Raw genomic sequence first — 14,735 nt, 5'->3', positions numbered from 1 at the left:
GGAAAAAGGTGAGGCAAAGTAGACTGACTCCCTATTGAACAGGGTAATGGTAAACTTGGAGAATTATCATTCTGGTCCCTTGTACAAAATATATTTGGTATTGAAATTTGTAATGTGGAGAGCCAGAAATCTTTTAAAATTATATATACATATTTCATTCATATGAAATTTTACAGGGTTTTGAAAGGCAAATTACTTGTTATTTATGGGGAAGATAACTTTTTTTCACTCTAATGAAATGCAGTAAACTTTAACACAAATACTGCTCATAGTTTTTAAAGAAGGATTAGGTATGTGTGGAAAAAACTTGAGATGGAGTACAAGAGTGATTTAGCTGATTGAATTTCTGTATTTCCTTGATACCTTATAGTTTTCTTATTAGCATGGGAGTCATAAAGTTCTTAGCTGCCATGTGACAGAGATAATATTTACTTAATAAATTTTACATTTAAATATACCACAGAATTGCATAGCCCCAAAGGAAAAGTAGTGACATTGAAAGTCTCATAGAAAATTTGGACTAGGATTCTTTCTTTCCCTTCCATTTTGTAAGAGGTATACATGTTACATTAGCAGCACAAACACAGACTGTGATCCTGCTTGCCATTAACTGCAAATCAAGTGGTTTTTACACAAGTTGTGGTGTGATTTTGTGACTTGGGATAGTGTGGGATTTGTGGTCAACTTTCTCAGCCTCAACAAGGGTGAAATGCCTAGAAAAGAGAAAAGATGGATTTGTGGTTTAAGTATGAAATCAGAAAACAGGAGATCTGTTCCTGGTTTGATGACAGATTATTTGATTTATGGAAAAGTAATTTTCTGTTCCTTAATTTCTGCTTATGTAAATGGAAGTGCTATTGACTGATTCTGCTGAATAGAGGACTTGATTTATTAACATTCATAATGTGCTTTAAGACAAGGATGAAGTCAATATTAGGAAAGTGGACTCAAAAGAACTTATTTAATGCCTTCCTCAAAGAAAAGTCACTTGGCAGTAGAACACCCTGAAAGCAATATCTTCTATTGGTGTGTTTATGTCCAACTCATAGGTATGTGTAACAATGAAAATAAATTTTAAAGATCTTTCCCTGTGATTTCTGTCGCATCTTCCATATTCTATCATCTACCATATTTACCAATATCTGTCAGCCTACAATATCTGCCACTTGTATCTTTATAGCTCTTTTTTAAAAAAATATTGCCTGTCCAGATGATGCCAATGAGTATTCCAGAAACTGTTTGTGTTCTGTTGGTTTTCCCCCTTGGGAATGGTTACAGTGACAAAGAGCATACAAAAACTTGGACTTCATCCTGCAGCAGAAGTTCGGAACACTGAGACTGCTGGGCACAGCCTTCCCTAGGTGAAGTAAAAGTAAGTAGTACTGTTAGAGAGGAGCAGGTCCCCCACACACAAGGAAGGTTCATTTCACTAGACAAAACTGTAAATAAGATTGTCTTCCTTAGAACTGGGTTTCTTGTTGTTTACATGTGCTTCAGTTGATTTTCCTTGTATTACCAGTTACACGCATGGCTCAGGACAGTGATTCTTGCTTGATTCTTTAATAGAATATACACTGCAAATATGCTCTGCACTGAACTGTTCTGGATGTTTTGAAACATCACTACTGTCCTGAGCAGTGCATTGAATTGGTTCCTGCATGTGTAGTTAAACTGCAGTGTGCCAGATGTCACTCTGTCACACTCACTGTCCCAGAAGCAGCAGTTGCCCTCACCATCTTTACCCTCCCTGCAGCAGAATTAGCAACCCTCTCTCTCAAAGCATTTCTTCACTCTCGCCACCTTATCACCAGGATTCAGGTTTGTGTGCAGTCAGATGTGCCTTCATCACTTGTGGGGCAGAATACAGGAATACAATATATACCTGGGACTTCATTGCCTGGGAAATTATAGATAATTCAGAACCTAATGGACTTGCTAATGACATGTTCAGCTGCAGGTATTTTTAGCAGCAAGTATCTTCAACTCTTCCTCTGCTCTCAACACAGTGTATCTTATCAAGGTTAGGGTCTTGATTTGCATAGAAGAGTCTCAATACACCTGTGAGACTAGAAGTCTGAGATGAAGATCATGACTGATAGCATGGCTTTTTTGGCACAAGACACATAAATATAATTATGGAGGAATGGAGAAGAGTAAAAAAAAAAAAACCAGGAAGGATCACTATGCTTGCATAAAATGAACACCTTTTCAGGTGAAATTCACCTTCCTATGAGTTTTGACTTTTTAATACACAAGGATAGCAGCATTGCTGTTCAAAATATTATTTTTCTCTGTGTTTCTGCTTCATTTTTGCTAATTTGCAGCTAAAGACCTGACTATCATGTTATGTTTAACCAAGTGCCTTACCAGTATCTTTAAAGAAACTTTCTTGGACACTTGTTCTAGTCAATCATCTGAGTGCTTGATGCACAGCTGCTGGACTTCTATTGTTAGTTAAGTCTTGCTGGACATCAGGTCAGCTCACTCAATGGCATCAGCATTTTGCCAAACTTTCATACTGCTTCACTAAAAATAAGGTACAAAAGTGCTTTTTATTGTCATAGTATCAACAGTTTCTCCATCTCCATCTATATATTATTTTGATGCATACCCATATAACTTAATACTTAATACCTTTAACTCGTCAAGAGATCTGGTTCTTTGATGGCTCACTCAGTAATCCTTTTACTGTCGTGGATATGAGAACCTGCCTTGTTAAGAAAACTCTACTAGTGATGATAAACCATTGCCAAAACAAATGAATTTGTAAGTGAGTGGATGTTCCACTGATGGGTATGGAAGTGTAATATGTGATTTTTCAGTGACTGGGTAACTGGTTTTTTGGGCTTATGTTCCAAAACAAATTGTAAAGGCAGCAGAGTTAACCAAGAGCAGACAATCTTAATTAGAGTAGGCACCATGTCTGACCAGCACACTAGTAGTAACATACAAGAGAGCCAAACAGGCTGCTGAGGAAGTCTTAAATACTCGGTGCAGTCTGGAGAGATTAAATGATCTTACTGCCATTCATTAGTGAACATGCTTTAAAGGAATAGTGTATGCTTTAAAGTTGCTGTGTACATGAAGTATCATTATGCAGCATTTCACTAAAGGAATTGATTTTATGACATGTCCCTTTGGACATGACAGGGAAAATGTCAGGTTGCCCTAGACCTTAATTCAGAGTGATGTTCAAGCATTGGTTTTGGCACTTGTCCTGGACTTGGCTGTGGTGTAATTTGTGGAGACTCTTTTTCTACAAGCTGGAAAGGCACATGCAGATGCTGTTACCAGAAAGAAATCCCTGTGGTTATCACAAATAGGTTATCTCCCTTTTTGCACATTAAATCTTGACAATGATTTCCCTACACATGGTCTGTTATACCACATCACATATCCAAGTGAAAAAAAAACAATTATCAGTCAAGAGCTGGCAATCAGCTCTATATTTCAGCAAGGATCTAATACAAGCCAGATGCTCTTCTGTCTTTCCCAAACAGCACCATGTCATTGCATTCACTGCTTGGCTATCAGCTTCTCATGTGAGTAGAAGGAACCAGGTTTGGTCCTCAGTGCCATTTTTATATCTGAGTCCTCTAATGCGGCTTGCATATTATCTGAGCACAGGTACAAGCACTTTTTAGAATCATTGCATTGTAGCCTCTACAGTCTTGTAGCTTCTCCAATTATTTTTTCTCTGTGTCTGAAAAGTTCTGGGCTGATGCTGTGGACAGAAAGCTTATCATGTGGATTGTATGGTCATAGAAAGATGAGAAAAAGAGGGGAAGGAGCACTGGAGGGGGTCTTTGCTCAAACATGAGCAGAAAGTAGTAAAACCATTCTGAGGAAAGGTGTAATTTTTGAAGGCTTACTGGCACATTTTGTATCTTGTGCAAAAAAATGGCCACCTTTGTGCAGTATTACTTGAATTATCTGTGAACTGTTTTGAGGGTGGAAAATGCTCTGCACAGAACTACCAGTTGAAATCTAAAGCTTAAAGTCGTGGTTGGCATCCAACTGCTTCCTGAAGGGTTTGGCTTTGTATTACAGCACAAACCAGAGAAAATCCTTGTTTTCTGCTTCTAAGCTACAGCCAGACCCTCGCAGGAACAGCTGATGAGCTTTAGCCTTGATCTAGGCGCAAATCAAACAAATGCTGCAATCCAGTCTAAGCGGTTGACCCCATCTGAATGTAATCAGAGAGACCTCAGAACAGCTCTAACCTTAAACTGGTGACAGGCTGCCATTAGAAATGTCCTTTGTTAAGTCCCAAAGCTGTAGTTCATAGAAACCAAACAAAAATAAGGGCTGTATTTTAACATGTTAGTGGTGAGTACAGATGCAGTCATTGCTGTCAGTAGTGGAGCAAGCACATTACATGCAGTGGGGTTATTTTTTAAACTTGTCCTTTTTTGTTCTGGACAAGGGCTGGGACACCAGATGTCACACACGCCAACACCTGACAGCTATTAACAGGAGTGTTTGAGAAAGAAAAAAACATATACCTTGTAAGTATTTCAAAAAGCTTTGTTGTTGGGGAGGTTTGGTTGGTAAAACAAGACCATATCATAACGCTCTTGGCTTTACACGGGAGCTTTGCAGAGAGGAGGGCGTAACCATCTTCCTTCAGGAAGTCCAAGATACAAAAGCTCACGACAAGGAAGCCCACCCTTCTCAGTGCCCGCAGACTGCGGTTTGTGCCTCGCTGCCCGCAGCAGCCGGGCCGGCTGCCGCCCCAGGTGTCCCGGCACGCCAGGTGCCCCTGGCAGGGGAGGCGGCCCCGGGCGGGCCGCGGGCGCCTCTGCCGGGGGCGGGCGGCGCTGCCGCTCCCCGCGCCGCGCCTCCTGCGCCTGGCAGCCAGGCGGGCGGTCAGGCACCCGGGAGAGGGAGAGGGAAAGGGAGGGCGTCGAGCTCGCCGCCGCCCCGGAGCTGCGGCAGCGCGGCCGGCCTGGGCGGCAGCCGGACCCCGCCGGCCATGGAGCTCTCCCTGCGGCTGCTCCTGGCGTCCTGCCTCTCGCTGGGGGCGGCCGGGGAATTTGACAGAAGGTAGGTAGGAGCGGGGGCGGCGGCCGGGACCGGCCGGGCAGGGCGAAGGCTGCGCTCCGTCGCGGAGAGCGGAGGGAGCTCGGGCTCAGCCCTTCTTGACGCGGGGCGCTGTGGCGGCCCCCGGCTCCTGCCTGGCACCGGCCCCCGGGGCTGGCTCCCGGCGAGGCGGGGGCGGCCGGAGCCCTCGGCGGGACGCGTGTGGCGCTCCCGGTCCCCGCTGCGGGCGGCGGTGCCGCGGGCGCGGCCGGCTCCGAGCCGAGGGGCCGCAGGTGGAGGCGCCGGGGCCGCTCCCGGGGCTCCCCGGCACGGACCCTGCCGGCCCCCGGAGCCGCCCGCCGCTGCCGAGTGCCCGGCAGCCTCAGCACGGGCTTAGGTGTAAGTTTATTGCTGTGGCGGGGCTGCGTCCCGCAAGAATTAAAAACAAAGCGCATCGCGTGCCGTAGAGACAAAATTAACTTATTGACGCCCGGAGGCACTCGAAAGACACGGCGGCGGAGATCGCGATGCAAGTTAAAACACGAAGCTCGGGACGCGTGTGCCCGCGGGCCGTGTCGTGTCGTGTCGTGTCAGGTGTCGCGACCGGCGGCGCTGCAGGAGCGGGCGCTGCGCCGTGCGGGGCGAGCGGCCAGCGCGACCCCCGCCCTCCCCAGGGCTGCTTTTTATAAAAATAGGATTTGTTTAAATGCAGTGCTCAGGGGATTTCAGCCTGTCGTTAAAAGACATTACTGATTCGTGTCAATAGTTTATAACTGCGTGAGGCCGTGGTAAAGGGAAGGCTACAGTTCTCCTTTTATACTTAATTTCTGTTTAACAGTCCAAGAAGTTTTTGGTTTCGTTATTTTCTTTCCTTTCATGTTTCAGTGAGAAAGTTTGGCCGTATCAGTGAGAAAATTTTGCCATATATTGTGAACTAAAACAATGCCTAAACTTTATGATGACGTTTATTCCATACTATAAATTCTGTTTCAGACTTCTGAACTTCTGTTCGGTGCCAGCCTGGGAGTGGCAGCAGTGAGCGTAATGCCAAGCATGTCAGGTTTTTCAGGCTTTGCTCTGAAAAGTTATCCTAATTAGCTTCTCCCTTCTTCACTTAGTGTCATTTGCATTTTTTGAACTAAACAAAGTATTAATGACTGAAGTATTCCCCGGCTCAGCTGAGACCAGTTACTCTCTTCAGAAAAAAAAAAATAAAAAATATATATATATATATATATACATACATATATATGGAGGAGAGGTTTTTGCTGCTCTTTGTCTTTTGGGGTTGTTTGTTTGTTTGTTTTTACTCTAGGGTGATTTTTGCTACTTTCAAAATGTTTCACCAGACTTTGTTGTACTGTCTTGTGCAGGTGGCCCAGACAAATGGTCTCATCTGCAGGACTGTGTCGCTTTGGAAGCAGAATTGACTGCTGCTGGGGCTGGGCCCGAGTGGCCTGGGGACAGTGCCAACGTGAGTATCACTGCTGCTGGGGCTTCTAGTCACTTGTAGGGAAAGCCTGTACACACCTAGTCACGTCTTCACACACACCTTTACAATGCAAGGCTAGGCTTTGGCATGTGTGCTCCTGACTGACTTAGAAGGATGCTGTCATGTTAAAATTCTGCCTGTTTTTGGCAGTGCTAAAACCAGCTGCAGTCAAGTAAGGTAAAATGGAATGTGGGCAATGAGAATTTGGAAATTTCTTTTTGGTTTCCGCTTCATTTTGTGCTCTGATCTGATAACGTGGTGTGACTACACTGTGTCATGTTACAGGCACTAAAGGATGATAATATTTGCATCCAAGAAGGAAACCAGAATTACTTAGAAAATTGATGGAGATACTCCAATTAAGTATTAAGCTCTAGCATTCTTTCAGTAACCCCAAACTAAGGGAATAAATCTGCTTGACAGCATCCTTTTACTGGGTCACATGTGAAGAGAAATGTCTCTGAGATTCTCACATCTATCTAGACTCTTTGATATGACTGCAGCATAAACCAGTAGATTAAGTCTTCATCATTAACTACACCTTCAATAGGAATTCTGTGAAGGCAGAACTTTTACTGTGTAAAAGTTAAAATTGTTAGGAGTGATGTAGAGACCTCAGCTTCTTAAAATTACCACGTTTGATACTGGGGATGCTTACTCATGTATCTAACCTTCATACATGATGGACATCCTCAAGTGTTTGCAAAGGCAAGCCTATAAACAGTGGTCCTTAGCTTTTTTTTTTTTTTTTTTTTTTTTTTTTTTTTTTTTTTTAATTATATTTTTATTTAGACACAAACATATGTGGATGAGATAATTTTCTGCCAAGCCATTTTCAAAGTTAAACAGGTGTTAAATGCTGTAAATTTCATAGTCTGCAGGGTAAATATTTGGCAAAAGATAGGAAAAGCTTTAGAAATGCAACTCTCAGCAAAGGTTTTGTTCAAATCTGTAAACAGCAAGACTGGTTTCTCTCTTCCTAAGTATGTTAAAGCCCAGAAGGTTTAATAGATACATAAGATGACTAGTATAAAACTGTGGAAAATACTTCTGGAATACAACATCCCTGATATTGTTTCTTTGATGCAGAGTTCTCAGGTTGATACCTCTCAGGCTATACCATGAATAATTTTGGTTTTTAGGGCTGTAATCGGTTACAAGTAGTCCTTTCCTTGGCATGAATATTTATGAAGAAGGAAGAATAATATGTAGTAGATTGACTGAGGCTATTCCAGAGGCAATAGGATCTATGTCCACCTTTCATGAAGCAGTTCTGTTTGAAAATCACTGTGTTTAAATGTTTGAGGCTATGAAGGCTTAACTGGCAAATAGCAATAATTTGCATTGTTTAAAGAAATGCAAAAAACCCAAAACCAAAGAAGTCCAGACTACTGTGTCACTGTGGTCTTTTTCTTAGACAAGTTGTCTCCCATGTTGTGACTGTAAGTTAGTTACAGCTCATGTTTAGGTGGAAGTCAATTTCTCATTAGTACCACATCTGATTTCTGTTTGGATTTTTATGATCTTGGGAGACAGGAATAGCATAAGATGATACTATCAAAAGATTTGTAATTAAAAATTGGAAATGAGACAAAAGTAATAGTACACAGAAAGTGTAATTTATTTTTTGTTCTTTGAATTTTGTCAGTAAGATAATTTTTAGTGCTAGCTTTTCCAGGTACTATAAATGCTTTTTCTTTTCTTCCTTAAGGCTAAAGGTAGGTGAATTCTCACCTCCTTCCACTGCATTTTAGTCCATTATTCACAAATTTATCCCCAGTAGTTTGGACTAGACTTTCAAAAGAGTACAATTATCACTTAGGTATCAAGAAGCATTTCCTCCCTTTTTTTTCTTTACATACTGATAATTTTTGAATTGCTGGGTCAGAAGAGTCTCAGATATTTAGGTGAAAATTTTACTAAAACCATCAGCAGCTCCTTCTCTGTTTTAAGTGGGAGACAAACTATTGGCAAAATAAAGCAAGAAAATCTGCCCCAGTTGCGGGTGGTTAAAAATTCCAGACATATCACAAAGCGGGAGATTACACTAAATTAAAGTGAATCTCTCTAGTGCTTGCAGCCAAAGAAAATCTGTAGTCAACTCTCCACCTTGGGAATGTGGCACCCAGTATGAAGGATTAACCTGGCACAAAAGGCAGCATTCTTGGCCTCGAAGGAAAACTTGGGTATTTTACTATACAAAGGAATATTGCTGAAAGTTTTCCAAAAAGCCAAGTACATGATTATTTCTTCTGCTTTCTTTCTGGCCAAAGGTAAAGCTCTTAGCCCTGTCCCCAAAATGAGTGGCGTAAATATATGTCAGACTTATTCTACTAGATGTACATTTTCTTGGGTGTTTTAGTGTAAGTTCTGTTTGCACAAGGAAAACAAGTATAGAGTCAGGCTTAAAAATTAGTAGTGAGACCTAGTTTATAGATGTCTCCAAAAAAGAAGCTTCAAATATCTAGACAATAATCCTGAGCTCTTTATTAGTGAGTTGGAGCTACTGTTTTTCAAACCAGCTTGAGGCATCCTTGGTATGCCTGCAACTGCTATAGCACCTTTGGACTCTCACCTGCTTACTCATGCTTAATTTACAATGTGGGCACTAATTATCTCTCAATTTATCCTTCTGACAACAAGTGTAAGGTGAGAGCCATGCTGGAGCCAGAGTGGAGCAGGCATACAGATACATGACAGGGTGGTCCCAGTCTGCAGAGACCCTGAACTGTGACAAGCCTAGGGCGAGTGGTCACTCATACACCTGAATGTGTTTTCTGCTGTCCAGCTGAGCTGCTCCACCAAGCACATGTGAGCATGCCCTCTGCCCACAGCTATTGAGAAAAAAGTGTTTGTTTCAGCCAGCTGTGTGATTTAAGGTTATGGTTTAGTTGGGACATGCTTAAACCTGAGTATGTCAACTCTAACAGAGCAGGAGTGTGGTGGAGCCGAGTGTCATTAGGGCCTTAAGCCTGGGTGACTCCGTGCTCCTGATCTTCCATTCATAATCCATCCAAAGGGTTGCAAAGGGAAACTGAACTGTGTTAGCTAAACTTGGTTTTGTGAAGTTACTCCTTTTATGTCCCTTTGACTGGCAAAGGAGTGCACATGGAGCATAATCATGCTTAGTGCTGCTTAGCAACACACTCAGCATAACTCAGCTGTCTTCTGCTCTTATAAACATGTAGGAAGAAGTTGAAATAGGGCCCTTCTTTAATTTACACTAGTTTCTTTACAAAATCCTCCGTCTCCTCTTTACACCAATCAAGACTTGTGCACGTAGGTCTGATCTGTCTGTAAACTTGCTTCCAGAGTCTGTCAGTGTCAGCTGCAACATCTCAGTCGGTAGAAATATTCGCTCTGCAATGACATGAAATTCCCTTCCTAAGTGCCCTTTCAAATTCCAGTAAATGCACTTAGAAGGTGCCCTTCAAACTGAAATAATCAAGAACTTTCAAACAGATTGGAGTTTTTTTTCTTTTTCTTTCTTGCGGCTTTTGAACACCCAAGTGAGGTCCATGCTTAGGCAACTAGATCAATTTTGAGATTGATAAAAATATAGGCATGTTTTCAAAGAGTCTGAACAAATGTAACTCAAATTCATTGGCATTTCTTAGTCCTTGTAAATTGAAAATCCATCCACACTTGTTTAGTGGCTTAGATTTAGAACTGTGCATATCTGCCATCATTAAGGTAACTAAGCAGCTTTTCTTAGATTTTGATTTTGTGTGTGAACTAGATTAATTAATTAAACCTAGTGTGTAGAAAGGTGAATTTGGAAGCAACAGAAATTATGTTTAAACACCAACTATTAGTTCCCATGAAGTGCCCTCATCATTGATAGAGTTGATCCTTTACACTGAGGGACTCACAGCATCAGTGCTCTAAAGTTAGATATTAAATATCCCACTTGAAATTAGTCCAAAAATCCCATGTTGTTGCCCAGCCTGCGGGATTTACTTGCACTTTAATTAGTAGGAGCGGGAGTAATAGCTATAAGTGGGAGTAATCACACAAAGCCTACCTCTGTGAAAGATGGTATGTTGATAAAGTACCTTATGAAATATGCGTAAAAATAGAATTGTTGTTGTCTTGCTTTATGTCTTACTGTTGTGCACGCAGCTGAGCTATAACCCAGAGAAAAAGTGGAAGGAGTTTTTTCTAGATTTCTTTTCTCAGAGCAGGGGAGGTGACTTCCTGAAACAGAGTATTTTTGAAAGCAGGTAGTGCATTTTTAATTCATAAGTGCTTTTGCATTGTAAGGCAACAACGTCTGTGATACTGAATATGTTGTCCTAACCCAGAGCCCATTCAAGGGGTTTTAAAGGACACAGGGAAAACCAAGTCAGGACACGCATCTTGGACAAATGCAAAAGATAATTCTTTGTGAGTCTATCCAGGGTGCCTCAAAATGATTCTTGAAACTAATGGTCTGTCTGCCTCATTTTTAGCTGGCTTACAAATATCTCTGTAGTTCTTTCAAAAGCTATAAAAATGGTTTCTGCCTCTCTGTGTGTATCCTTCATAAACAGAATACTCCTGCTTTGAACCTGGCTGTAACTGATTTGTACACCAGTCATATGTAGTCAAGGTATACTACAGGTGTAGACATTGTTTCAAAATTTTAGCTGCAGTTTAGCAGCAGAAAAACTGTAGAAAGGGATAATACTTTGACATAGATTCAAAATGTTAAGCAGGATTTTTAAAAGAAAAGCAACATGAAGTGGCTTGAATTCTCATTCTGCATTACAGTTTGGACAACTCCTTTGCTAGAGGTGATGATGAAAATGGTTCCTTTTGCTGTGTTAATGTAGGTACAGAAGAGAAGACTAGATCTGCAGCTTCTATAAACAGATGCAGATCTACTGTCAGATCTTCTGCTGACTGGAGTCTCTGTGACTGTTGGAGTCAGCAGATGTTGTCTGATAGATAGAAAGTTTGACCAACAGGAATAAAATTTAAACTGAACATGGGTTTGTAAGCAGTGAGATTTGATTACTTCACCCATTTCTATGTGTAATTCTCCTTAAACAGTAAGAAAATCTATGCAGTCTGTCTCCAGGAGGGGTGGTAAAGATGAGTATGGTCTTTCAGAGAGCCCATCAGTTGTAACTCCATCTGGTTGTCTCCCCATGCTGAGGCTGGAGTATTTTACCTAGGAAGCAAACTCAGAATAGGTCAACAAAGTAGTTTTCCATCACAATTGGCTTAAAGGCCTAGAGACAGAACAGTCAAACATGTATAAAGTCAAACCATCAGCTTATACCTCCCCTTAGCTTTACATCATTTAAAAAGCGTTCATTGAAGGATGTCAGGCTGGCATTTAGATTTAGCCAAACCTAGTAGAAATTGATTTCAGGAAGATCTAAAGAGGACTTGCAAGAGAGAGGAACTTGTACAGGTTGATGTGTAGCAGATGCAGGCGTAACTGAGTGCTTTGCTGGGAACTGTGCATGCTGCTGCCTTCTTGCACCCCTTGGGAAGGCTCTTGCAGTGTCTCTGCTGCTGCTCCTGTCCTAATGAGCTCAAAGGCTGTGTACCTGTTCTGTTTAATCTTCTACAGATGGTGGGAGGGGGAGGGAGCAGTGGCTGTGCTCTCATTGATGAAGATTTTGTGTAGCTAACAATGAAGTTGATGGGAGTTTACCCAAATAAATCATCTGACACATCAATGGGAGAAGAGGCCATGGGCTGGTTAGGACTTCTGTTTCCTGCACATAACATTGCTTTCAGTGGAAATGGCAATTCTGTATAGTCCATGATGCACAAAAATAAAGCCATGATTGTGTCAATACTGAGCTGTGAAAACACTGGTTTCTAGGAGGCTGATCCACAAGCAGAAGCATCCCTAAAGTCAGTAAGAGTTTTGCTACTGAATTTGTGGTTGTGAGATCACAGACTGAATTAATGCATTGCATTGGCAGTGTTCAATAAATACTGATATGAATCATGCCTGCTTCTTGTAAAATTACATATTTTTGTGCATCCCTGGTACTTTTCAAAGAAAAGGCATTTTATACAGAATTGCAATACTACTTTACACTGCTATTCAAGAATAAAAATGAGGTTTTGCTATTTTTATTCAGTTTTTTTCCTGAGTTTAGTATCTTTATGCCTTTAAAGCATGACTTTACTGTGTTAAAGATACAGTATCCTTTTCCATTTCCCTACTGCATTCCTCACGCACTTTGTATGCAGATCAGTAGTTTGGCAGCCCACTTTTTTTTAAGGAATTATCAGTAACATGATTTGACCAATTACAAGTAGTATATTTGTAATTCCCTCATCTCTGGAAGCCCAGCAACAACCTGAGGAGCTTCTTTCCCCTGTAACCAAATCTAAGGGACTTCCTAGTTAAGACTTATTTAAACTAGTATAAGTTGCAATCATAGAAAACCCTGAAGTGTTGGTCACACACTACTTAAAACACTTATCCCCAGCCTGCCATCACAAGGCTGTGTAGCCTAACAAGCCATGCTGCTAACATTAAATTTATTGGCAAATAAATTGATTTCAAATAGCCTGAAACATATATCTGTGTTTTCATCTTATTTTTGTTGCATATCTTGTTTCTTGTGGTAGCAAGAGCTGGGAAGGTTTCTAAGTATTACTTTTAATTTAGATGACATTACATTTTTCAACATTATAAAAATGACCAGTAAATTGTGTACCAACATGTTTATTGGTTGCAGATGTTCAGATACATATAAATGGGTGTAATTTTAATTGCTGTCATATTAGCGTCCAGATGCTAAGCCTTTGTGTTTGAGCTGTGGAGACACAGCATTAAATTTGAAATATATACCATTACTTACATGAAAGGATACTGTGTCTTTAAGAAAAGCATTTGTGTTCTGTTGATGGAACCGTTGAACCTGAACCATGAAACATGGGAATTTTTACAACTGCTTACTGTATGAAACTCGACAAAGTGTAGTTCCTTAGTTGATTGAATAAGAATAGCATCACATCATTATATTTAATTACTTTTATGTATCCGAATGTTTGTTAAATCTCATAATGAAATACTGATGTATTTCCATTTTTAAATGTGTACCAGAACTTTTTTTGTTTCAGAGAAGCTCTGAATGTTGAATGTATGTAATTCTCCAGGAATGTAACAAGTTGATTAAAAACCACAGCCAAGTCCATCCTCCTTACAGAGAAAAAAAAAAAAAATCTGGAATTTCTCTTTTGGATATTTGTTTTGCAGCATTCTACGTCTTAAGACAGAGAATAGCCAGCCTAAGGTGCCAGCCCAAAGGTTAGCTGAACATATTTCTTGAAATAATTTTGGCAAGGTTATGACTTGGAGTTATGGCCTTGAAGTCATAAGTTTACATGGAAATTATGATATGTGAAAAGAAGATAATTTTTTCTTGTTTTTCATTTTTTTAAGTGTTTGATTTGGGGAAAATGAGGGGGAAAAGAAATTAACAGGGCTATTTTATCCCAGATGCCTATACAATGATACATTTATTTTCCAAAATACAGTACTTTTCCCCTTTTCACTCCTTTTCTTTATTTTACCCTCAAGCCCTGTGCAATATTTTTCCCTTTCTGCAAATTGTACTCCCAGCAATGCATTTACAAGCTGTCAGACCTAGGAGGCCTAATTTGCTTTCATGGTGTTGAATCGTGTGTAGTGGGAGATTATTTTGGGATGGCTTACTGCTCCCACTGCCTGCTTTGCACTTCCACTACAGGTGTCCTTCCCAGAACAGGGAAACTTTACAGCCCTTGGTCTCCAGCAGTGTAGAATCTGGCACGTTAAAGCAAAACAAAATCAACAGAGTTTACTTTGCTACTCAGGGTTGTAGGCTGCTGCTGCTGCTTAGGAATTGGTGTGTCTTGTTTGTTCGTGGCTCACTGATGAGGTTCTAGATGACTGGAAGCTGGCCAATGTGACACCCATTCAGAAAAAGGGTGGAAGGAGAATCCTGGTAATTATAGACCAGTCTGCCTGACCTCAGTACCCTGTAAGGTAACGGAGCAGTTTATACTGAGTGTCATCACACAGCACTCAAAGGATGGCCAGGGTATCAGACCCGGCCAGCATGGGTCTAGGAGGGCTGGGTTGTGTTTGACCAGCCTGTTCTCCTTTTATGACCAGATGACCCTCCTGGTTGGATGCAGAAAAGGCTGTGGATGTTGTCTGTTTGGACTCCAGCAAGGCCTTTGACACTGTCTCCCACAGCACACTCCTGGATAAGCTGGCAGC

The 14,735-nt window shown here is 41.3% G+C and overlaps 1 protein-coding gene across 2 annotated transcripts in view; it reads left to right on the top strand.

Moving 5' to 3' along the window:
* Positions 1-4,970: 4,970 nt before the first annotated feature.
* The window catches only part of NPNT (nephronectin), a 274,897-nt gene continuing 265,132 nt past the window's right edge, over positions 4,971-14,735 (top strand). The window contains exons 1-2 of one of the 2 annotated variants that reach the window (XM_066317834.1): positions 4,971-5,046; positions 6,396-6,496. In XM_066317834.1, the coding sequence (XP_066173931.1) occupies positions 4,976-5,046; positions 6,396-6,496 (172 nt within the window). In that variant the 5' untranslated portion in view covers positions 4,971-4,975. Of the gene's footprint in view, positions 5,047-6,395; positions 6,497-13,197; positions 13,779-14,735 lie in introns of those variants that run through there. The other variant, XR_010743468.1, reaches the window with a different exon arrangement.

The sequence above is a fragment of the Sylvia atricapilla genome, chromosome 4 (genome assembly GCF_009819655.1).
Source record: "Sylvia atricapilla isolate bSylAtr1 chromosome 4, bSylAtr1.pri, whole genome shotgun sequence".
In the NCBI taxonomy this organism is placed as follows: Eukaryota; Metazoa; Chordata; class Aves; order Passeriformes; family Sylviidae; genus Sylvia; species Sylvia atricapilla.
This window is presented reverse-complemented; position numbering and strand designations above follow the sequence as displayed.